Genomic DNA, 26,688 nt, shown 5'->3' on the forward strand with positions numbered 1-26,688 from the left:
CACCATCTATACCTATGTATTTTCTATGAATAATGATAGGCACTATAACTATACTAGTTACTATAGCTAATGATAGGTAATACCTATAACTTGTATTGTTGAGTTTTAGTGCCTATAAGATACTAAATAATTGTTTTGAATCGGCTTACCATTTGAATACATACCTACATTCGGGAGGTCGAGAGATCGATCTCGGACACGCACTCACGCACTTCTCTAACTTTTTGGTAGGCTGTCTCATAGTCATACCTACAAAGCCTACGTTTCATTATTTTATCCAAAATAGAATATATTTTTATTCAATTAAACTTAAATATAAGTGCTTTAGAATCGTCAAAATAATCTATCACTGTTTCCGAATGCCGTTTCTACGGCCTAGCGAGAAGATTATTTGGAGAAGAATATTGTGATAAGTATTATCGACAATAGAACTGACATCACTAGGTAGCGTTTATCGGCCTTAAACATCTTGAAACTTCAATCTAGTCAGTCCAGTCATACCTACTTAGTAGGGGTATACCCTACTTACCTACTTCATTAATAATAATAGGAAAATATGATTTAGGCTACGGATTTAGGTAGGTACCAACCTCGTACCAAAGTAGGTACTTACCTAACAATATTTTGATGATTGATTTAATGCTAAATTCTATTATTTTAATTGATAAAGACGACTTCGCTCCGCTAGGAGCTCATTAGAGACTAAGTATGTAGGTACATATTACATACTAGCTGATGCCCGCGACTTCGTACGCGTGGAATTAGGTTTTAAAAAACCGGCCAAGTGCGAGTCAGGCTCGCGCAGTGAGGGTTCCGTACTACAGTCGTATTTTTTCGACATTTTGCACGATAATTCAAAAACTTTGATGCATAAAAATAAATAAAAATTGTTTTAGAATGTACAGATGAACACCTTTCATATGATACCCCACTTGATATAGTCACTCACTTCGAAAGCTGAAAATAGGTAGGTACTAATTATTAGTTCATGACCACAATTTAATTTTTTTTGATTAAAAGCCTATGTCACTCTCCAGGTCTTTATCTATACCCGTGCAAAAAATCACGTCAATCCGTTGCACCGTTGCAACGTGATTGAAGGACAAACCAACAAACACACTTTCACACTTATAATAAGGGTAGGTACTGATATCATCGCTTACTAGGTAGGTAGGTACCTACCACATGAGTATCTAGATATTTGTAGGTACCTTTAACTGTCTGATAGGCAAGCTTACGATCTTTCTTTACTTAAGCACACATGTTATGTAACGTACAGGTAACATAGCGGCTTTTGGGCTTTAACATATCTTTGGCTTTTTTTAGGGTTGTAGGCGTGGGATATCACAGAGCACTAAACCTGGATTGTCATTTGTGTGGGATATTTACTTATTAACATCATTGCGGAGAATATAGATCTAATTCTAATAAGACTTCGTTCAAGTATAAACAAGCGAAAAAATAGCGAAGCAAATAAATGTATGTAGTTTTCTTTGGTAACCACCAACAGTACGAGTACAATACCTTGCCTTACACGCTAAGGTTTATCAGAGCAAATTACCTAAGGTCCCGGATCCGATTTCAGTTTGGTTCATTTTAATAACAGGTGGCCAATTTTCAAAATCATTTGATAATAACAGACATAACATTGCATTTCAGATAATGGAAAGTATAGATATTCTTAGCATACTCAGCCAGTATGGCGTTGGCCGTCGAAAACTCGATGACGATTTATTCCTTGGCAACCAACCACCGTCCAGGCTTGGTATCTATGATGAGGACGAAGAAGAACATCACACCATGTGAGTAGATATACCTATAGTCCCCGCACACCCGCACGTGACCCGCGCTCGCCCGCACTTATAGGTATTGGTTTAATGAAACTTCCATACCCGTTTGAGGTTAGTCTGCTACCATCTTAGACTGCATCATAACTTACCACCAGGTGAGATTGCAGTCAAGAGATAAGTTGTATGTAATTTTTTTTAATCGTTTCTTCCAGAACTCCAACTCAATGTACGGTCCCAGGTTGCAAGTTCACCGCAGATTCTATACTTAACGTCGAAAATCATTACAACTCTTCGCATAGATATTCTTGCAGCCAGTGCAGGAAAGTGTTGCCTTCCCCGCATCTCCTAGACTTGCATATTGAGGAGCAACATGATTCCTTCTTCACTGTTATGGCTTCTAAGAAACCTTCTGTAAGTTTTTCTTTTTGGTCTTCATCACAGAACAACACAGCTATCATATTCATAAGAAGTTATGTTGTTTATGGATGTAGGAGTAATCTAGAAAATCCCGTAGGAACTCTTAGGTTTTTCGATTTAAAAAGTACCCTGTATCCATCTTCGTGATGCGAACTATCTCTATACCAAATAGATGATGCCTGCGACTTCGTCCACGTGGATTTATATTTCAAAAATCCCGTTGCAATCAGTGCCAAAATTTCGCCTAACTGTACCTACCCGTTAAACTTGGTTAAACGGATACGCCGCGAAAAACTAGGAGACATACAGAATACAGATATTATACTTTCGCACTTATCATATTAAGTATGGATATGGATTTCAAATGTCCCAAGTTCGATTCCTGGTTGGGGTAGTTACTTTGACCTAGTGTCGAAAGAAAGTTTAATAAAACTTAGAAACCTCAAAAATACGAGGAACATAACAGCTCATAAAGAGCCCATCATTTTGTTTGTTACAGTACTCCTGTTACATAGAAGAGTGTAAAGAGAAATTTATGAATGCAGAAGAGAGACTAAATCACTGTGCTAAGATTCACAAATTGCCTAAAGACTTCAGATTTGATTCTAAGCCAAAACAAAAACAAACAAACCAAAGTAAACCAAAGAATGAAACGCCTCAACAAACAACGGAGACTGACCAAGCTAGTAATAAGGAACAAAAATTCAAATTTACCAACAGTAAACAAGGAGGTTTTATTTACAAAGGGAAGAAATTTACTAAAGAGCAAGATTCATCTACCTCTGTCGCTGTGGATATGGATGCCATAATGACAGATCTAAAGGAAAATTTGCCACAATAACCCAGTAAACCAGTTGTGCCCTGCCGAAGGTCGATTTCTGGCCGGAGCCGAAGCCGATTACTTAATCGGCTATCGCCACAAGGTGAAGGTCTAATAACCCTAAGCGACAGCAGCGGCCGCCGCGTCGCCTTTTCCATTGCGGTCTCGCGCATTCGTAAGTTCGTACATTTTCAGCACTTGCTAGAAACCTTTGGCTTCGGCCAAAACTTCGACCCATCTTTGCCGGAGCCGAAGGTGGTTGTTTTGGCTGAAGGTAGCCGAAGCCGACAGTTCGGTCGGACACTATAAATCATTCACTTCTTTACAATTAACTAATTATGTTATAAAAACAACTTAATGAGCCAATATTTATACCTATCAAGCCTTGATTGATTGAGGTATGACATATAAAAGAAATCAAAGCCAAAAGATTCAATAAATTACAATACATTTATTACACAATCATACAATATTTTTGCTTACAAACACAGTTATTAGGTATTCGAATAATCTCAGACTCAACGAACTTTAGTAAAAAACACAAAAATTAAATAAAGCATAACATTTAGTGGTAACAATTCTTTAGTGTATAATATTTCTGTGGTTTTTATTGTACATATTTAACATTATGTCTAAAGGCCAGCGCAAACAGACAGAATCGAGTACAGTCTTACCTACTTTAGTCTTTAACATACCGTTGAAATTGGTAAACTAAAACAAAATATGGAGGACACGCCTAGCGTTGCGGCGCACACTGCCGCCGTTATGTAAATTAACTTTAAAGATTAGTTTGAATTGTTATTAAGAAAGACGCCGCTCTGCGAGAGTGCGTTGCGCTTAAGAAATGATTGAAAATATTCCCAGTTTATCATAACACCCTTATAGGTTTGAAAACATACAATGTGCAATGAAAATGTGTTGAACTGGCTTTATAAAGGTGGTTACACAGCAGATCACGAGTAGATACTGTGCTGCCGCAATCATATACTACTTACTCCATCATCGGAACGTCTTAACAAGTATATAGTGGCAGTTTCGCTTTGTGTTCCCTTTACAAATAGCCTTTATAAATAGCTACCAAAAGGTCTATGATGTGATTGGTATATGCCCATTGCCAAAGTGTCTATGCTTTTCAATATAAACTTGTCTAAAATTTATCCAAACATATTAGCTAATTTTCTTCTCTAAAATATAAATTTAAGTCAATAACTGAGTTTTTATTTCACTTTCCTAAACAAATAAATAACACTTATATGCAGTAGCCACATGCAGTACGCGGCCAAAAGTAATGTACAATGGCCTTTAGAATGACATTTCGGCTTTGAAGAGCATTGTCTCTGTCAATCATTCCTAATATGATGTTTTGTCAGTCTCAACGACAGGGACAACGCTCTACCAATCTGCCATTTCCTTCTAAAGGTCGATGTACATTACTTTCGGCCGCGTACTGTATCTCTGCAGTCGAATTTCTAACTAAACGAAGCATATTGGCGATTTCTGTCTTGCACTTTTTTTTTCAAAAATAAATAGTGTTGGGACAACAAGAGACTCAGTACAGTTAGCATTTTTAGTCTAGTGGTGAATGACTGACTTCGAATTTATGGGCCATGAGTTTGATTCCCACCTTGGGCAAACCTTTGTGTGGTTAAAAAGTTGCCTGTCCTGAGTCTGGGTGTCATTTATTATGAGTACATTGTACGTATTATATAAAAAGTATTTGAACATACATAATGAATCTATTATATAAAAATAGTGTGAGCTCAGTCTAAAATAAAGAAGTAGGCTATTTTCCAACTAATAACATGAGTTTAGCCATAAGAGATTTATAATGGATATCACTCACGATAGCTTAAACGCTAGGAACCTGTTCATTGACTCATTCACAATGACACAACTGAACTATACCACACTTTACTTTATATTACTTTAAATATGGCATCATCATCTTACAATTTGACATGAGCTAATGACAAAATGCTTTGTTTAGTAAAAAAAAATTGAGTACTTCTTCTTCTAATGTATTTGGGTGAAATTTACTTGGCTTTGCCCTGAGCGGCCACAGCTTCCATAGCTTTTTTGACAGTCTCCTCGTCTCCCAGAAACACCATGGAGTCAACAGGTTTCATGTCTTCATCGAGTTCATACACAAATGGAATGCCAGTGGGCAGGTTCAGTTCCATTATAGCAGCATCAGATAAACCTAAAAGATAAAAGTTTTATATTTCAAACTACCCCCAAATCGCAAATAGAAAAGATCCTGATCAGTCCAGTAGTTTGAGTTGTGCGTTGATAGATCAGTCAGATTAGATAAGTTTCCTGACTTTTGAGCTAAAGAATGTATTTATTTTTAAAAGTATTACATCAAATTGAGCCTCAATAGCTCAACCGGTAAAGGAGTGGACTGAAAACCGAAAGGTCGACGGTTCAAACCCCGCCCGTTGCACTATTGTCGTACCTACTCCTAGCATAAGCCTGACGCTTAGTTGGAGAGGAAAGGGGAATATTAGTCATTTAACACGGCTAATATTCTTTAAGAAAAAAAATTAGCATAGGTAATAATAGTAGCTGTAAAGGACATAAAATATATTTGATACAAATGTATGTCCATTGAAATATAGCCTGGTTTTTTTTTATGTTTCGTTTTTTGCATTTGGTTTTTAATTTTTATAAATAAACTAGCTTATGCTCGCGACTTCGTCCGCGTGGACTACACAAAATTTCGAACCCCAATTTCACCCCCTCAAGAGTTGAATTTTCAAAAATCCTTTCTTAGCGGATGCCTACGTCATAATAGCTATCTGCATTCCAAATGTCAGCACGATCCGTCCAGTAGTTTGAGCTGTGCGTTGATAGATCAGTCAGTCAGTCACCTTTTCCTTTTATATATTTAGATATAATACAATTACCATCTAAATGCTTAACAATGCCTCTGAGACTGTTGCCGTGAGCAGCAATGATTATTTTCTTGCCCTCCTTGATCTATGAGAAAATAGAAATAAATAATTAAATATCGCTATTATAACAAATTATCATTAAAGAAAATTGCAATTCTTGTTTCTCCGAGTGTTAACTTCTTGCTAAAACTAAAGTAAGCTAAAATAGTAAGTTAAAAATCGGTCAAGTGCGAGAATACCACCATACAAGATATAACTTTGTGTACTTTTTAAATTTTTTGATTTGCATGATTTCACCATCTTGGTTTATTATTATTTGTTGTTATAGAGGCAATAGAAAGGTATACACTTGTCAAAATTTCAACTTCCAACTGCAGATTGACAGTGGATGCTTACAGAACCCAACAATCTGAAGTTTACTAGATTATTGCATGGAATACAAATAATCAAGTATTGTTTGTGTGAAAAGAAAAGGTTTTCTCAGTTAAAAGTAAATAATGATAATATAATATTTAACATAATTACCTGAGGCACAATGACATTGTTCCAGTAAGGCAATGTGCGTTCGATAGTGAGCTTTAAGCTCTCAAACATGGGGAATTCTTCAGGTTTCGGGTCACCTGCATAGCGTGGGTCCTTTACAATGGTGTCGTAATACGGGTGATCCTTCTCCATGGGAGGGGGTGGGATGTCAAAACTGCGACGCCAAATTTGCACCTATGGTAACATATGTTTTCTTAAATGTTTAAACACAATCATGAACAAGGTGTTTTAGACCTAACAACCTGTAAGGTGATACCGGTGGGAGATAAAAGAATTTACAATTAATCAAAAGCTTAATTTGCTGTAATACGCTGAAACAGGTTGAATCTGTATGATGAAACATGCAGCATGCGAAATGCACCGCCCGCCCTCCCACTGCTAACCATGCAGGAAAAGCAGCCACTCGGCAAGCAATACGCACCACCATCACGCAGCACCACACAAATCCCAAACACACTCGACGCACGTTTCGCCCCGACACCTCCTCATCTCCGGAGCATCTTCAGGAGATGTAGACCTTACAATGCACAATTGCAAAATTGCCGAGTGGCTGCTTTTCCTGCATGGTTAACAGTGGGAGGGCGGGCGGTGCATTTCGCATGCTGCATCATACAGATTCGACCTGTTTCAGCTGATTACAGCAAATTAAGCTTTTGGTTCATTGTATATCGATGCTTTAGCGATAAGGCCGCCTTTGCATGCTACAGCTATTAGATTAAGTTTCTGTATTGTGTTTTTTCAATGTTTACTTTGTGTTGTGTGCAATAGTGTAAAATAAAATAAAATAAATATATATATATCATGGACTTCCGCAAAGTAACGCCTGCTTCTATACAACATATAAAAGAATTTGTTTAAACTCCAATGTAACAACCCTGCAAACAGATGACTGTGGAAATGAACTCGTAAGAAACTTCTGTGAACTCTTAAGATTCTACTCTTTGAATGTTTGTCAAATCAACAAAGCTATCTATGGCACTTACTATTTGGTACTACATACCTCATTATTGTCATGTTATATGATTTATCAAAAACGTTGTAGTGTGCTTACAGATGAGCAGCACATTGTCAATGACAGGGGTGACTGCTACCTGAAGTAGTGGAGTGGAGGGGAGGAGGGGTTAGGCAGTTGGGCAGCAACCCCAATGAAGTCAGACATACAGTGTGACAAGGCTATCTTGGCGCGTGGCGAAAATTGGAACTAACCTTGCAGTCAAGTGTCCCCTTTGTTCTTGTTTGTATATTCTATGGATTTGTTCTCCAACAGCGCCCCCCTGTCAGTGTCATTCAAGTGCCAAGAGAGCCTTGTCACACTGTACTGGAAACACTGAGATATACATGAGAATTTTTCTCCTCCCCAAGAAAAAAGGGATGACACCAGCTGTCACGTTTCGGCGGCTGTCATCGTCGTGTCGGCGCGGCTGCCATTGACGTGCTGGTGTCTGTCGTCGCGCGACTGTAGCTGCCGATGCGACAATGAAAGCCTCTCTCCTCCTCCTCCTCTCCTCCAATCCTCCTTGTTGAAGAGAGGAAAGACTCCTCTCATCAACAAAGTGTCGCGACTGTAAGAACACTTACTTGACTACCAGGTGGTTATTTAGCAGTAACAAATACATAATTTTTGTGATTGTCGGTTCATTGGTTCCTTTGTAGATGCTAAACCACTCATTAGCTTTTAAGAAAAGATGTTCAGTCTCTTCAAATTGGTTTAAAGTGTTTAATACTATAAGTTACCTGAGCTTCACCATATTTAGCAGCAGTCTCAGCCTTATTGAGTCCAGTGAGACCACCGTAGTGTCTCTCATTCAACCTCCATGTTTTATTGATGGGAATATCAGTCTGGCCCAACTCTTGGAGGATGGAGTTCAAAGTAATTTGTGCTCTTTTCAGAACCGACGTATGAGCTACATCAAATTTGTACTCTTCAGCCTTTAAAGCCTTGCCTGCTGATAATGCTTCTTCACGTCCTAGTTAAACAACAGTTCTGCATATTAAAATGCTAAATTGAATGCTATGCTTTATCACAATAACAGGATTAGGTGTAACCTTTTATTTTAGACCTGTCATTTTAGTTTAGTTTATACTAAAGCGCTGTTTTCACCATCCATCTTGCTGTACATCCCACCATGCACGATGCACGATGCAAAAAGACCGTGAATAGGCTTGGTGTACGTCGATAATTATTATTAATTGTTTGCTGGATGTGCACGATGAATTTTGCATCCAGCGAGCGCCCCCACCACCGCCCGCGTCGTGCAGATAGACAGTGTCATTCTGCATTGTGCATGCTTGATGGTGAATAGACTTGCTGTACAGCAGATTTTACCATTTAGACTAGAGGTTGTTTCGTAACGTGAGTGCTCTCTCTCGCTCTCGTTTAAATATTCTCTTGCTTGATGCGTGCACAATGGTGTGTATGATACACCCAGCACCGCGGCCTTGAGCTGACGTACAGCCGGGATGGATGGTGAATACGGCGCTTTAGGTATATGGAGCGTAGCGAATATATTATAATAATAATTAACCTATGGTTAATAGATTATATAGGTACGTACTTTATTACATGAAAATGCTAGCTTTTAAACTTTTAAATACAAAATCTTGGTTTAAATCAAATCACAAATTATTATTCTTTGATACGAGGTATAAGTACAGGAATATCAATAAGTATTACTTTAAACTCGGCTTTAACTAGTTTCTACCACAAAAAGTAATATCGATTCAAGAAAAGTTTATTTTCGGATTATAAAGTGGGTGCGATAAATAATTACCCTTGTCGCTTAGGTCGGCGTCATACCACCCACAGAAGAGGTTCTTCTGATTCCACTCGCTCTCACCATGCCGGATCATAACAATCTTGTACTTCGCAGCCATTTATAAAACGTAAAGAAGTTAAATTGCAAATACCTTATGTACAATCTTTTTTTTTAAAAGTTACCGGCGGAATGAAGGATTTTTCCAATTTTTGTGGTTTGAACCTTTATCCCCGTTTGACATAAATAACCTTCATTGACCTCTATTATCACAGATACGTAGTACATCCATCGACATAGGAATTAGGAATACACGTATACACCACGAAGTAGTACCTACTTAAAAATTCTTTGACAGATATGTCTCTATTATATACACATACACATACACACACCCACAGACTACAGTGTATATTAAGTGCACACACCATACAATCAGAACACAGAACAGAACAAGGACTTTTAAGAAAATACATTAAAATAATATAAATAATGTAATAATTTTGTTCTTATCACCGTGGCCACTTTTTTTTGTTTGCCAAAATGTATTTGTACGTGAGATTTTAGCAAACAACGTGAAGTGAGGTTATGTTGAATCAAGTATTGTAAATAAATAATTGATTCGTTTTCTTTGTTTTTGAAGTTATTGTGCAATGGTGGGTTGCAGTATACTAGGCTACAATAGCCGAAGCGAACGTAAAATAGACGGAATAACATTTCACAAGTAAGTGCCACTGCTTGAGCGAGAGGGACTGAGGGGGCCACGCTAGTTGCATATCTGCACAGATATTTCCAGATAACTTTATCTGTGCTCTCTTTTTAGTGTGAATGAGAAAGCAAACGTTCCTTTCACCGTATCTGGAAATATCTGTGTACCATAGATGCCACTATGGCCACTATGCATTTGTTCCTAGTGATAATACCAATGTACTCTGTGGTGATAATGGCATGGAACCCAGAGCCGTAAAACCAGTCCAAAAAATATATACATATATATGGAAATGTTGAAAACATGGTCGAAAACCTAGGTATCGAAGAAAACAATTTGTGATTTTGTAACTTTGCAAATTGCAAACATACCTTATAGCTCTCAATATTTTGCTGACGATGTTCTCGAGTTACTGTTATTATTATTGAGAATAGTTGTGATATCGTATTCCTGTTACAGAGATTTTGATTACGAAGACAAAATTTTAATCTTAAGAGATGTGCTGCAACCGTTTATTTTTTCTTCGGAAACTATAATTTCTCAGGATGCCGCCCAGAAAAGTTAATGGATCACCGACGAAAGCTGCTGAGAAAAAGCCCCGAGGCCGTACGAAGAAAGTTAAGCCGGTCTTAAAAACGCCATCAGTAGTAAAAACAAAACTGAAATTACCAAGTAAGCAAGTACACTATTATTGTTAGACCCATAGGCTTAGAATCTAAGCCTACGGGTCTAACAATAATAGTTAGAACCTGCACCGAACACGAATATGAATTAATGTTTCAATATTTTTTGGCTTCTAGCTGCCACCACAGCCAATGAGAATTTGGAAAATGATGGGATACCAGTTGAAGGTAATATAATAAAAGTGTTTATTATTATTAAATTAACTCTTTTGTACACAACACTAAGCTTGACAGATCTAAATCTAGTGTAATCCTTTTCCTCAGAGAGCATTATAAAAGCGATACCAGTAGATTTAGACATGCCATTTTAGGTTACAGTATGCAGCAGAAAACTTTGTACATCAACTTTTAGAAAGAAATAGCGGTTTCGTAGAGCTTTGTCTCTTCATTGAGACACAAATCTTCACATAGGTAGGTGACAGAGTACGCTCTACAAAGCCGAAATCTCATTCTAAAGGTTGATGTACAATATTTCTTGCCAGCTACCTACTGTACTTTAGAGATTGCATACAATAGATTTAATCACAATATCTTGTTTGACATTTAAATAATAAGTGCCTACAGCTAGCTGAATCGATGATATATAAGGCTATGGTGACAAAAAATCAAAGAAAAATAGGGCTACTTTAAGGCTACCTGTGTCAAATGTACATTTGACGCCTACCATTGATGTCAAAGCCTAGACATTTTGTTAGAAGGTCTGTAACTGTTGTGAACTGTGTCTTTGTGTGTTAAGTGCTAACAAGGATCATAAATTGATAATAGGATAGAATAATACTTAACTAGGTAATTGTTGACACATAAATACATATATATAAGATACTTATTTTTCATAATCCTTATCCTAATATCAGTACCATTATTATAAATGCGAAAGTGTGTTTGTTTGTTGGTTTATTGGTTTGATGGTTTGTTCTTCAATCACGTCGCAACGGTGCGACGGATTGACGTGATTTTTGCATAGGTATAGATAAAGACCTGGAGAGTGACATAGGCTACTTTTATCCCGGAAAATCAAAGAGTTCCTACAGGATTTTTGAAAAACCTAATTCCACGCGGGCATCAGCTAGTAATATTATAAATGTGAAAGTTTGGATGTTTGTTACTCAATCACGCAAAAGCACGGATTTGGCTGAAATTTGAAATGAAGATAGATTATATTATATACCCTGGATTAACACATAGGCTACTTTTTATCCCGGAAAATCAAAGAGTTCCCACAGGATTTTGAAAAATGTAAATCCACGCGGACAAAGTTGCGGGCATCAGCTAGTATTATATATAAGTATGAATGACTTATTACAAAACTACATATATACTTAAAGTAATAAATATCTTTATCAGTACCCATATTATAAATGTGAAAGTGTATTTGTTTGTTGGTTTGTCCTTCAATCACGTCGTAATAGAGCAACGGATCGACGTGATTTTTTGCATGGATATAGTTGTAGACCTGGAGAGTGACAGGCTACTTTTTATCCCTGAAAATCAAAGAGTTCCCACGGGATTTTTAGGATCTAAATCCACGCGTACGAAGTCCTGGGCATCATCAGCTAGTTCATAATAATTATTGTTAATTCCCAGATGTGAAAGAAGTTATTGAACCTGTTGCGAAAAACAATGCAACTGCTAAAAGGAAAAATGTGAAGAAAGCTACAACTAAGGATGCACCCGTAAAGAAAAAGGATCAAGCTAAAGGTGCAGCCAAAAATGCGACAAGTGTTGAGACAAGTATGTTGCTTTATCTATTTAACATTTATATGCAACAAATTAATTTATTTAGGGGATAGATTCGTATTTAATCGATAGCCTGAAACTACTGAGCCTATTTTAATAATATTCTTTCAACATTAGAAATCTATCCAGAACTACATAGGCTATACAGGGTTAAAATAAAAAATATCAGAAAGCTCTTTGTTGAATTGTTATCGTTATTTATTATAATATTAGGTACCTGTAGTCCGCGACAGGTTGAGATGGCAATCGCGGTATAAGGCGTGGGGGAGGGGTCCCCATCATCCGCGCTCACTAGCAAACTTTTTGTGTAACATGCTTTTACATGTTTTCAAGAATGAATACAATAAGTAAATTAAACTTAAAACTTGTTTATTTTATTGTGACAACTCAGACAAAGAATCAAAGTGGACTTGTCAGACGCGTATACCCGAAAGGGACAAAACAACAAAAGAAATCATAATTACGTATGAAAGGTTATGTTTCATAATTTGCGTTCGCTACAACTGTTACAGCCGATCACCTTCAATACTAAATTTAAACAGGAAACTAAATAAAAACTCGTAATATTCGCTATAAATTACTATCACAGAGGTTTGTTGGGCACAGATGACAACTGTGCCCAACAAAAAAAGCTAAACAATGACGAAGACAAAAAATGTGTTTTTGTATCTATCACTCTTCAGAGCTTTTCTATACACCTAGCTTGCTCTAATAAGGTATTATTATTTTGATGCCAAGTCTCCTTGATCCTTCCTTAGTCTGCCAACATGGTGACAACCATTAAAGTTATTTTAATTGAATTAATTCACTTGTTTGATTACTTCTTTTAGGTGCCATCAGAGAGCATAATCCTACATGTGATATATCACAAATGGATGCAAATAATCATAAAATGTTGCTGGCAAATGATGGTATGTATAGTTCCTGAGATTTTGTGATTAATCAGTCAGACAGTCAGTCAGTGAGTAGAATTTCTAAATATATAAAATGAAAGGGTGACTGACTGACTGACTGACTGACTGACTGATCTATCAACGCACAGCTCAAACTACTGGACGGATCAGGCTGAAATTTGACATGCAGATAGCTATTATGACGTAGGCATCCGCTAAGAAAGGATTTTTGAAAATTCAACCCCTAAGGGTGTATAATAGGGGTTTGAAATTTCTGTAGTCCACGCAAACAAAGTCGCGGGCATAAGCTAGTGTATAATATATAAAAGACTATCTTATACCCGCGACGATTACACAAATTTCAACCCCCTATTTTATCCCCTTAGGGGTTGAATTTCCAACAATCCTTTCTTAGCGGATACCTACGTCATAATAGCTGTCTACATGCCAAATTTCCCGTCCAGTGGTTTGAGTTGTGCATTGATAGATCATTCAGTCAGTCAGTCAGCTTTAATATAGAAAAAAAAGAAGCAAGCTCGATGGAATAAAACTTAACTAATTGTTGAAACATGCACATATATAAAAACACTTATTTTTTTAAATCATTCAATAAACATTCACTTTTACCAGGTAGTATACCCATATTATATTACGAAGCTGTGATAGCCTAGTGGTGAGGACGTCCGCCTTCTAATTGGAGGTCGGGGGTTCGATCCTGGGCACGCACCTCTAACTTTTCGGAGTTATGTGCGTTTTAATTAATTAAATATCACTTGCTTTAGCAGTGAAGGAAAAATCGTGAGGAAACCTGCATGCTTGAGAGTTCTCCATAATGTTCTCAAAGGTGTGTGAAGTCTACCAAGCCGCACATGGCCAGCGTGGTAGACTATGGCCAAAACCCTTCTCACTCTGAGAGGAGACTCGTGCTCTGTAGTGAGCCGGCGATGGGTTGATCATGATGATGATGATACCCACATTAATTTACATTTCATTAAAAATTGTTCATTCTCAGATGTGAAAGAAGTTAAGAAACCTGTCACGAAAAACAACACAACTGTTAAAAGGAAGTATGTCAAGAAAGCTACATCTGAGGATGCACCCGTAAAGAAAAAGCAAGCCAAGAGTGCAGCCAAAAATGCTACAAGTGCCGACACAAGTATGTTGCATTATATATCTTATCAATCTATACATATTATATTATTTAGGGAAAAGACTTGTTTGTAATCGATAGTCTGAAACTACTCATATAGTTATTTAATCAGTATTTTTATTATTTACTAGCTGATGCCCGCGACTTCGCCCGCGTGGAATTTTAAAAATCCCGTGGGAACTCTTTGATTTTCCGGGATAAAAAGTAGCCTATGTCACTCTTCAGGTCTTTATCTATACCCATGAAAAAATCACGTCAAACGATTGCACCGTTGCGACGTGATTGAAGGACAAACCAATAAACCAACAAACAAACACACTTTGCATTTATAATAAGGGATTATATAATCGGGGTATGAGGCTGGGGGGTGCCCCCCACTTCCGCACGTCATCCGCCCTCCCAGCACCGGGTAAGCGGGAGATGTGCGGGCATGCGAGGCTAGATATTAGGTATCACTACCCATATTATAAATACGAAAGTGTGTTTGTTTGTCCTTCAATCACGTCGCAACGGATTGACGTGATTTTTTGCTTGGGTATAATTAATTACCTGGAGAGTGATATAGGCTATTTTTAGGGTTCCGTACCTCAAAAGGAAAAACGGAACCTTTATAGGATCACTTTGTTATCTGTCTGTCTGTCTGTCCGTCAAGAAACCTACAGGGTACTTCCTGTTGACCTAGAATCATGAAACTCGGCAGGTAGGTAGATCTTATAGCTGACATTTGGGGAAAAATCTGAAAACCGTGAATTTAGGGTTAGATCACACACAAAAAATTAAATTGTGGTCATCAACTAATAATTAGTATTTTCAACTTTTGAAGTGAGATAACTATATCAAGTGGGGTATCATATGAAAGTTCTTTACAGGTAGGTTCTACCTGTACATTCTAAAACAGATTTTTTATTTATTTTTATGCGTAATAGTTTTTGAATTATCGTGCAAAATGTCTAAAAAATACGACTGTAGTACGGAACCCTCCGTGTGCGAGCCTGACTCGCACTTGGCCGGTTTTTTTATACCGGAAAATCAAAGAGTTCCCACGGGATTTTTAATAGCTAGATATTAAATTAAAAACGTTTCTACCAACCATCTTTTTTTTGCGTAACACATGCTTTTACACATTTTTAAGTGTGAATACAGTAAATTAAACCTTAAAACTTGTTTATTATGTTACAACATTGTGACAACCATTTCACGTAGGGATAAAAGCATAGAGCAGAAACAAAGAGGAGTTGGCCTAAGCAACTGTGCACTGTGATTTTCAACTAGGTCCTGACGTCATCACTGTGGGCGGGGCCTTAGTTAGTATGCTGTCTGCGTTCGTCAGGTTCACATATATTGAGACTCGTATTATCGGTGTGTTTTCGCGTTTTTAAGAACAAAAGGATGAAGTGTTGTGTTTTATCGTGTCAAAGTTATTCAGACAGACGTTCTGATGCTATGAATGGTATCACATTTCATTTGTAAGTAATTTTATACGTAATTTCTACACTTATTGACATCTAGTGTGAGATAGCTGAACTATGTAGTGACATCAATATATCGATGTTAGGTCGCTAAGCGAGTAGTTTTGCTACTAACCCGCAGATGGAAAATTGAGAAGTGGGCGGCGTTCCACAACCCCTCACCCCGCAAAATGTCACTCGATATTTCATAGGTAAATCTTAATACAACATCTCCTCTTTGTTTCTGCTCTATGGATAAAAGGCCACAAACGTTATTTTAATTGAATGACTTGTTTGTTAAAATAAAATCTTTTTTAGGTGTCATCAGAGAGCATAATCCTAAACTTGATATATCGAAAATGGATGCAAACTATTATAAAATTTTGCTGGCAAATGATGGTAAGATCATATTTTTGTCTATATTACTACGTATTATATTAAAATCACTCACTGAAGCAGCAATGTGGAACCAACCAATGTCAAATGAGTGGTTATTCGCTAATTCAGTGTTAGACACTGAGTTAGCGAATAACCCCGCTATACGCTGGGCGGCCCGGGACGGACATAACTCTAGGAACCTATCTCCCAAATTTCAAGTTTATAGGCTTTATAGTTCCTGAGATTTCGTGATTAGTCAGTCAGTCAGTGAGTGAGTGGTATTTCGCTTTTTGTATAATATATGGAATATGGATATTATAATATGTACAACGTTCGTTTTAGTATACGCAAAAACCGAAAACATGTTGAATAGTTTTACATAAAGAATAAATATACAAAATTTCAAAAATATTTAATGAAAACTTACGAAGTTATAAGCCACTAAGCTTTTGTATTCAGTTGTTGTCCCACAAAAACATATTCACCCCAAGAAAGCAACTGTGAGCGAACGGGACGGCTAGCATCGATCCTGCGCGCTCCCGCTCGCACGCGTCGAATCAGCTGGTGCATGCGGTCATTCAACTAGGTGTTCCATCTTGCAGGATGTTAAAGTATTTTTTGGTCAAAATATAACCCATAGTAAGAATGATTGCAATCGATTACCGGCCATTTTCAGGTTTTGCGTATACTAAAACTAACGTTGTATAAGACGCATGCTCATAGCCATACATCTACGCTGATTCCTGTTTGGATCGGCCTATCGCAACCACCGTTTTACTGTAAAACTTAAGGATCAGTCCACAAAAATATTTGAGACTAGATGGATGCGCGCGACTTTGTTGATGCGCGCGTTGATTTAGGTTTTTTAAAAATCTCGTGGGAACTCTAATTTTCCGGGATAAAAAGTAGCCTATGTCCTTTCTCGGGATGCAAGCTATCTCCGTACCTTACTCAAAATCGGTTGAACGGATGGGCCGTGAAAAGCTAGCAGACAGACAGACACACTTTCGCATTTATAATATTAGTATGGATTAATAAAAGTAATTTTCGAGTTACATTTCAACATATTTATGTTTCAGTTATTAGGAAGCAGTTTCCAAATAAATCCAAACATTTAATTGAACAACTATTTGAGCCAGTTGATGCAAAGCAGCAAGCCGGAAAAAAGCAACCTACTAAACGAAGTAGTTTATCCAAGAAACCACCAACCAAAGAAAGGGAGAACAAACAAAATGGTAAGTCAAAAGACAAATCAGACTGTACGTTTAATAATTTTAGGCTTAGTTCGTGGTTAAACGACATATTATAATGTAAACTAGCTTATGCCCGCGACTTCGTCCGCGTGGACTACACAAATTTTAAACCCCTATTTTACACCCTTAGGGTTGATCTTTAACTATGAGATTTTAACATATGAGCTTAATAAAATATGTAATACTGCTAATTGCAAAAATATTAACTACAAAACTTCTTTATAGACACTTCAAAACTGACAGAGTTTCATACAAACTTCAAACCCCTTTTACCCCTTCAGGGGTTGAATTTTGAAAAATTCTTTCTTAGCGGACGCCTCCGTTATAATAGCTATCTGCATGCCGAATTTAAGCGTGATCCGTCCAGTAGTTTGAGCTGTGCGTTGATAGATCAGCCAGTCAGTCAGTCAGTCACCTTTTCCTTTTATATATATAACTAGCTTATGCCCGCGACTTCGTCCGCGTGGACTACACAAATTTTAAACCCCTATTTTACACCCTTAGGTTTGATTTTTAAGTATGAGATTTTAAGATAAGCTTAATAAAATATGTCATGTACTGCTAATTGCAAAAATATTAACTACAAAACTTCTTTATCGACACTTCAAAACTGTCAGACTTTCATACAAACTTCAAACCCCTATTTTACCCCTTTAGGGGTTGAATTTTGAAAAATCCTTTCTTAGTGGACGCCTACGTTATAATAGCTATCTGCATGCCGAATTTCAGCGTGATCCGTCCAGTAGTTTGAACTGTGCGTTGATAGATCAGTCAGTCAGTCAGTCACCTTTTCCTTTTATATATAATTTAGTGTAAATTGCAAAATTTCATGCTTTTAACTTCAAAACTGACAGAGTTTCATACAAACTTCAAATCCCTATTTCACCCCTTTAGGGGTTGAATTTTGAAAAATCCTTTCTTAGCGGACGCCTACGTTATAATAGCTATCTGCATGCCGAATTTCAGCGTGACCCGTCCAGTAGTTTGAGCTGTGCGTTGATAGATCAGTCAGTCAGTCAGTCAGTCACCGTTTCCTTTTATATATATAGATGTAAATAACGGGCACATATCACGATTAATATGATGATTTTGAATTATCGATATTTCGACCCAGTTGCATGCGTCATGACGGGACAGCAGTGCTGCGAGAGATGAAGTTCGAGCTGTCGTGGGCAGTATCGAAGTACTTGCTTTCTTGTTCTTTTCGTTGAAACTTCACGAGCTGTCCGCCGACGTGGCCACGACTCATGCAACTGGATTGCAGTATCGATAATTCAAAATCATCATATAAATCATGGTATGTACCCGTTATTTACATTATAAAAGGTATGTGTAATATATATTTATGGTTAAATCTATTTCTTATTAGAGATGTAAAATTGTGTTGTTATTTCCAGATGATGATTTATGTTATATGATAAACCTAAAAAAAAAACGCTGAGAAATCTACAAAACGAAAGCAAGGACCTAAGAATGTACCTAAAAAGCATTCACCCGAAAAAAGTGATGTCAAAGCTATTCTCACATCAAAAAATGAATCAAAGGGTATGTTTATTTTTTAGTTTAGACTATAGTCCGCGACAGGTGAGATGGCAATCGTGGTATGAGGCGGGGAGACGTCCCGCACACCCGCACGTCAGCCGTGTTCGCCCGGACCAGGTTGGCGCGGGGGCTATGTGCGTGTGTGTGGCGTCCCCACCTCGATTGCCATTTCAACCTGTCGCGTACTATACATTCCTTATTTCGTTTTAAAGATTCTTAAGTTTCATAGATTTGAAATTCCAATTTTATTTACAGATGATGCTGATACGATGATTAACACAAAAAATACTGAACAGTCTATTAAAAGAAAGCATAAGTTATCACTTAATCGCAAAATTGAAAAGGCTGGACCTCCTAAAAAAGTCGTAGACTGCGTTAGAAAAGAGAAAGAAATATGTAAAAAAGGGAAACCTGTTATAAATAGGACGAAAAATCAAGGGATAGTCACTGATAACTCTATTGAAAATTGTAACTTTGTCGATTGTTCTGATAGAATAGAACAAGCATCTAGAAGCTCCAATATATCATGGACAAAAGATATATCTAGCTCTAGCAACTCATCTCTGCATACAGTCTATTCAAATAAATATTATTATTTTGATAATAAAATACCAGTTGTGCAGTTATACAACATTAAAGAAAACTTAAAGAATGATAAAAAATGTTCATATGATGGTGATAATCGTTATGCGGGTTCAGAAAGTGTTGTTGACAGTGTGATTAAAGGAAAACTAAATACTATGACTGAAATTGATCCAGAATATTGTGGCTCTTTAGGTCTTAATAATCGCAGGTTTTCGAGATCGTCAAGTTCGAGTTCGGACCAAAAAGAGTTTAATTTTTGTTCAGAACAAAACAGAATCAACAATAATTGTAGTACAGTGATTGAAGAAAATGTTGCTGATTTTACACGCTCTTCATTACGTCTCAGCACTTCATCCACTTGTAGCTCTAGTTCCAGTTCCAGTAGCAGCTCGTCAGCTAGCGCTAGTGGTAGTGTGGCTTCGCTAAAAAATTTAGGCCAGAGTTTAGAAAAAACACACGAGACCAAGTTAGTCGGCGGTGCAAATATGTCTGTGAGCAGTGAATTAAAAATGATAGTGCAAAATCTCGATTTCAATCGTATAAAATTGGCCAAATCCTCATTTAAGAACACAAATAATAAACCATTGACAAAAAACGAGCAAGAACTAATAACTAGACTAAATGATATCTTCAAAGAAGAAACAATTGTGCAGAGCATGTGTCAACATGTTGAGCAAATAGAAATTGATGATGTTGACAAATATTTCAAATGCAGTGAATCTCTAGAAACTAGTAATACTCCTTGTCCTAAAACACCGGAAACCTATTATTCCAAAGATAGCCAAATTATAAATGAACATATTAGTAGAAATGAGGAATGCTATAAACAAAATAACAATGTTCAACAATATTATCCTGCTAAAGAAGCAGATGAAATAGCAGAAAAAATTGATAACAATTGTCATTTGAGCCATAACAAATTATCAAATAACTTGAATGTCCTGGGGGATAATGACGATGATGATGCTTTATCTCTTTTCGCGGAAAGTTTAACGGGATTAGAATCTTGTAGAAGAAATAGTACATTCAATTCCGAAATGTCCAATTTTGAGGAATATGTTCCACAACCAGTAGTTACACATACGGAACAGTCGCGCAAAAAAATTATCTATCAGCCTTCGAAAATATCAAATAATTTTGAAGCCGAAATCCTAAAATGTAAAAAGCATGAGGCGGATTCTACATCTGTGTTGATTGACTTCAGTAACAAACCCAATATTCAGGAAAATAATATTGATGAGGATAAAGTGGGCAATTGTTCACAAAATCTACCTACATCACAAAATATTGTTAGCAAAAACACTCCAGTGACAAACAAACCGCGTTTAATGGCATTGTATCATGAGCCAGCGCTCCACATAAGAAGCTTAGTTTTAAAGGGCTACTGTGTCTTTAACACTATATCAAAGTGTAAAAACGCTCATTGTAAATATCCTCACGAGTACCCTAATGTTAACAATGTTAAAAATACACTGCAAAGGATAAGTGAAAACTCGTTCATTCAAGAGTACATGTTCATGCGGAATTCGCCGCAACTCAGACGCAAATACGGCCTATGTTTTGTTGAAGAGTGCATCCGTCGCGAACTTACCAGGATCTTGGTGGAGATCGCGATAGACTTTATCGTCAAAACGAACCAACAATCGATGGAAGATAATGTTTTGAAATCGGAGGTAGTCGATACCGTTCTGATGTACCTAAACCAAGTTGATCTATCCGTTTGTGACGATTTGCTCTGGTTCAACTTGAAAAATGGCAGTGCAGACTTGCTGCTTTGCGATTATTTCATGAGTGTGATTGCAATGTCACAAAACTTTTCGCGATTCAAATCTGTTTTTATCAAGTTAACGGATTTAATGTATAGAAACGAAAGAGAGTTTAGTGTCAATGTTGCGGAGTCTATACTCGAGCGTTTTTGTATCTTGCCTTACGATGATTTATTGGCTCGGGCTTTGGTGATTATTTTGAAAAACACCGATGTCAGTATATTCTCTAATACTAAGATCGCCCATTTAGAGAAACAGCTTAATGCTTCAAATGGAGATTTGTACTATGAGCTTAAATTGGTTAAGGAACAAGCTTTAGTCAGTCAGCCGGTCCTGGGCGACCATCGTGAGCGTGTATATAAGCCACTTCAGAGCTTGGGAGTCGATAGAATGAATACTAGCAATGTTGGGCATATGGACAAAAACATCAAAAGATACTCACCAGACACGACGGATTTGGGGCATGCGGTAAGAATACTCGCATACAATACCCGACCAGAAAGATTATACATCGAATAGTTAACGTTAAGTGTTAACTCACACCTACGTGAAGTTTTGTCGCTGATTTCATCAGTCTCACATCAGTCTCAACGACAGAGATAACGCTCTACGAAGCTGCCGATTATCTCTTTCTAAAGTTCAATGTGTTATCTTTCCTGCGATTTACAGTCGCCTTCAATCTACGCGGTATCGCAGATAATACAATAATAATTTGTTTTTATATTTGTGCGATATATGCGGAACCATATTTGGGCGATATCGCAATCGCGACAGTAAACAATAATGTATCCACTTTTTTGCTAAAAAATACAATTTATGTTGCAACTTGTAGCCCTTTAAATAATTGCTCTACATCAGGAGTTATAACAATCTAACGGTGCTTATAAGACCTCGACCTAAACACGTCCAGCGTTGACGTACCTAACTTATCAGCGATAGATGGCCTTTAAGGATATTATCTTTATGTAGCTAATAAGTACTTGTTTCTGTAGTTCTACAAAATAAAAAGCTTTAACCGTATTTTTTAGAACAAGCCGCCCATCAAGATCCAGAAGAATATCACGACGACATTTAATAGGACAATAAATATCGATAAATTGAAAAATTTTGGAGTTCGCAACAACATAACCACACAATACAAATTTGGCACACCGGTTGTAAAGAATCCAATTCAACCCATGAACTTTAAAAGTCCCAGTACTTTAAAAATTGGCGAAAATGCCAACACGAATTTGAACGTCACTACAGATGGTCCAAATATGAGGAAATGGATAAATCGCAGTATTTTCAACCATCACCTCAAGAGAAATCACAATAGCTTTCCATCTACGAGTATGTGGCCGCAAAAAGCGCCTTTCAAAAGACATTCTAATCGGAATTTTGAAGGAAACCCGTCGGTAAGTAAACACGATATTACTTATGTTACTACTATAAGCGTTCCAGTTTGGAACGATATGAAGCCTATAGCATCATCAGGCTTCGTACTGAAACCGAGCGTGCAAAAACTGCCGTTTGAGAAATAAAGTTATTGACGCCTGCATGGAACAACATCGTGACTCACTTTTTAGCGATTTTGAGTTGTAATCATATTCATAAATCATAGTGAACTAAAAATGCTCTTTTTTGCGCTCACCTTAACCTAAGTTAAGTCGCGTTGCGATTTTAGCCAAAACTCAACACCTAAGGGGGTAAAATAGGGGTTTGAAATTTATGTAGTCCACGCGGACAAAGTCTATGTCCAACGGGCATGAGCTTGTAATTTATATTTACGCCCAAAATTGCGATTTTACTGTTAAAGTAATATGGACTTTCGAAGCTCGTAACTTTTAAATCATTTTTTTAAATTGATGTATTTAGCAATGTTTTTACCTACACTTCAAGGAAATTTCTAAATAATTTTTAAATACATATCAAAAAATGCGAGCCTGCTGCGTCTCCCTTGATATCGCGCCCGGAGCGCCTTAGGGCGAAGCCACTACACTGCGGTGCGACATCGCATCGCAAAAACGATGTCGCAATGCAATACGATGCGTTGACGCAACGCAAAAATTTCATCGCTTCCGGCATCGTACGAGAAAACTCTGACCATCAATTTCTAGTGAGCCATGGACCGCACTACACGTATCCTACTTCTACTTGCGTTAAGACGCATCAAGAAGAACACACATAACACAGAATGGCACACAAAGAGGTGTGGACACCGACTGAACAGGAATACGTGGTCGCCTCGCAAGTTTGTACGGTGCGGCACCACATCGCTTTGCACAGTGCATTGTGCGACTTCGTAGACTTTTAGGACCCGACATCGCATCGCAGTGTTGCGGTCTCAGCCTTAGACCGCTACGCGATCTTTCATTTGCTGCCAGGGTTGAAATTCGAGATATGTATTAAAATTATCATAATGATTACGATTTACGATATTGTTTAATTAATTTTTTTCTTTTTCAGAAAATCAAACGGTATAGCGGTCCCAGTCAGTACCAGAACGGCTTATCGTGATTACTGATTAGGTTAAGTTAGTGTACGATAAAATTAAGTTTTATCTCAATAGAAGATGTATCAAAGGTAAACTATGAACTTCCGAGTGGCATTTAGTAATAGATACATAATATTTTATGAACAAAGCCGTTTAGAAGCCGTTAGTTAGAATAGGACAAAAGTTCTTTTTAGGGGTCCGTACCTCATAATGGAAAAACGGAACGAAACTTGTTAGGCGCTTTTCTCTGGAATAGGAATCAAGTTGATGATATAATATAATGCTTTGGTTTCTATACTATTGTAGCTATAACCAACACCACTAATTTTTGATTACCATAAAAAACTCTAAGTCAGAATTCGATAGGTACTTAACACTTTTATATAGTTGTCGCTACGCTACCATGTGTGTATTATAAAACAACATTTACTAATTTTGTAATAATATTTATTCAAGTTTTTAGAAATGGAGACATACCTATATATAAAAGAATAGCAACCCACTGTAGTACAGCGTTTACTAGTACAGGGGTTGCCCATTCATACGTCCTTAGTAGGCCTAGTCCTAGACCTAGGTCTACTTAATTGTTATTAATTGTTCTTTATGTCTATTATTAATATTTTTCTGTGTTCCTTATATATAATTTATGTCATCACTCAGTAACTTAAAGTCAGTCAGTCAGTCACCTTTTCCTTTTATATATTTAGATAATCTTATAGGTTTGCATTTAAGGAACCAATATAATAAAAAATTGTGGTGCATAATTTTTAATATCTAACGACCACTTGTGGCCATCTAGACTTTTACAATAAAAAGGCACGTACCACGAGTTTCAAATCGCTTTTTCATGATTGCACTGGACTTTAGACTAGTTTTTTAGTAACTAATTATTATTTTTAAGTAATTACATTCGTTTTTTGTTTACCTTTTATTCACCTTCTATTAGACCACAGATTACTATATATTGGAGATGAAACGGATATCCGGCAACTATCCGGTATCCGGCCTATCCGGCTCAAATTTGAAATCCGGCCGAATAACGGATAGCAAACAAGTATCCGGCCGGATACCGGATATCAAATAAATACGTACGACATAAAGATTGAAGGCACTTTAATCTTTATTTAACATAGAGAATCATGAATTTTTAACTAAAGAACTTGTCTTCGTATACAGGACCAGCTTCCGAAAAAAGTCTTTCGCTATATACACTACTGCAGGGCGCTGAAAGGTTAACTCTAGAAAACAACACGTTTTTTCATAACCTCTAATGATCGTATTTGCAATCAATTGCAGAAGACAACAAAGCGCTAATTTCACACATAAACGAAATGGCCCGAAATCACCCGAGTCGACCCGATCGCTTCACTCGCGTAACGAGGCGATTCGTTACACGAGTGTGAGTGAAGCGATCGGGTATGTTCGACTCGACTACGTTCGGCCAGATATTCGGCTATCCGGCTTTAAGGTTGGCCGATTATCCGGTATCCGGTATCCGGCCAAACCACTAACCGTTTCATCTCTACTATATATATTATGTTTATTACTTTTAAGATATAACTAACGTAGTACCTAACAGTACCTAACGTAGCATGATACTACTAGTATTTTTTATAATTATCACGAGCATTAACTTTTAAGTGCTTACTTTGTTTGATGTCTGGTACAATTCAATGCGCGACAATGGCAAATTATATTTGTTCTACGTATTATGACGTCTCGATTTCATTTTTATTTTCGGTTAAAATACTATAGGAAATACTTTTTTGTTTTGTTTAAGGGATGATTTATGCCGACACGTGGCGGGCACGAGCTGTGCTACGTACGAGGCACGGATTCAAAACATCACAAACATTTTATATCAAGTAAGTAGTTCATGCTTTACCGTGTGGCGTCCGTGCATAGACACGGCATGGTAAAACATGAACTGCTTCATATAAAATGTTTGTGATGTTTTGAATCCGTGTCTCGTCCGCGCTTCGTACGTGGCACGGTCCGCGCCCGCCACGTGTTGGCATAAATCATCCCTAAAAATGCTGAAAATTGTTGAAAAGTGTTTGATTTCTGTTACATAATATCAATGCGCGACGATGGCAAATTATTATATTAGTCTTGCGTATGGTGACGTCTCGATTTCATTTTTATTTTTGGTTAAACTAGGATAGGAAATCCTTTTTTATTTTGTCTATAACTGCCGAAAATAAGGGCTTACTAAAATATTTAGAATATGCAAAAGAGTTTAATGTTTGTATTATATTAGGTACTAGATGATGTCTGCCGCCTCACGCGCGTGGATTGAGGTTTTTTTGAAATCCTGTGTGAACTCTGATTCTCAACAAACTTTCACTTTAAAAATTTATTAGGACTTTTGGTTAAAATTGGATAGGGAATCCTTTTTTTATTTTGTGTAAAAAGCTGCCCAAAATAAAGGCTTATTAACAAAATATTTGGAATAGGCAAAAGAGTGTAATGTTTGTATTATATATTGTAAAATAAAATAAAAACGTTATGTTTCGTTAAATTTATCATTAGTATAACCTTGCAAGTATACGAAGCTATGATAGCCTAGTGGTTAGGACGTCCGCCTTCTAATCGGAGGTCGGGGGTTCGATCCCGGGCACGCACCTCTAACTTTTCGTAGTTATGATGTGCGTTAATTAATTTAATATCACTTGCTTTAACGGTGCAGGAAAACATCGTGAGGAAACCTGCATGCCTGAGAGTTCTCCATAATGTTCTCAAAGGTGTATGAAGTCTACCAATCCGCACATGGCCAGCGTGGTAGTAGACTATGGCCAAAACCCTTCTCACTCTGAGAGGAGACCCGTTCTTTGTAGTGAGCCGGCGATGG

The 26,688-nt window shown here is 37.3% G+C and overlaps 3 protein-coding genes across 12 annotated transcripts in view; 2 read left to right on the forward strand and 1 right to left on the reverse strand.

Moving 5' to 3' along the window:
• The window catches only part of l(2)k10201 (lethal (2) k10201), a 7,970-nt gene extending 3,734 nt beyond the window's left edge, over positions 1–4,236 (forward strand). For 5 of the 10 annotated variants that reach the window (XM_069500584.1, XM_069500582.1, XM_069500583.1 and 2 more), the window contains exons 2-4: positions 1,660–1,802; positions 2,003–2,201; positions 2,707–4,236. In XM_069500584.1, coding sequence (XP_069356685.1) covers positions 1,663–1,802; positions 2,003–2,201; positions 2,707–3,048 — 681 coding nt within the window. In that variant the 5' untranslated portion in view covers positions 1,660–1,662 and the 3' untranslated portion in view covers positions 3,049–4,236. Of the gene's footprint in view, positions 1–1,216; positions 1,280–1,326; positions 1,567–1,659; positions 1,803–2,002; positions 2,202–2,706 lie in introns of those variants that run through there. The other 5 variants (XM_069500577.1, XM_069500578.1, XM_069500580.1 and 2 more) reach the window with 3 other exon arrangements.
• Positions 3,459–9,507, reverse strand: Pglym78 (phosphoglyceromutase 78). Its single transcript, XM_034971674.2, has 5 exons — positions 9,236–9,507; positions 8,199–8,431; positions 6,447–6,638; positions 5,934–6,006; positions 3,459–5,227 (listed from the first exon to the last, which is right to left on the reverse strand). Exons 1-5 carry the CDS (start codon positions 9,336–9,338, stop codon positions 5,061–5,063), a joined length of 768 nt encoding a protein of 255 aa, XP_034827565.1. The 5' UTR covers positions 9,339–9,507; the 3' UTR covers positions 3,459–5,060.
• A 712-nt stretch (positions 9,508–10,219) lies between these two features.
• Positions 10,220–24,997, forward strand: LOC117985211 (uncharacterized). Its single transcript, XM_069500617.1, has 10 exons — positions 10,220–10,598; positions 10,727–10,777; positions 12,194–12,340; positions 13,177–13,257; positions 14,252–14,395; positions 16,156–16,236; positions 17,295–17,474; positions 19,266–21,829; positions 22,390–22,758; positions 23,810–24,997. The coding sequence occupies exons 1-10, from the start codon at positions 10,472–10,474 to the stop codon at positions 23,858–23,860; spliced, it is 3,795 nt and encodes a 1,264-aa protein (XP_069356718.1). The 5' UTR covers positions 10,220–10,471; the 3' UTR covers positions 23,861–24,997.
• Positions 24,998–26,688: the final 1,691 nt, after the last annotated feature.

Source organism: Maniola hyperantus, chromosome 9 (genome assembly GCF_902806685.2).
Source record: "Maniola hyperantus chromosome 9, iAphHyp1.2, whole genome shotgun sequence".
Taxonomy (NCBI): Eukaryota; Metazoa; Arthropoda; class Insecta; order Lepidoptera; family Nymphalidae; genus Maniola; species Maniola hyperantus.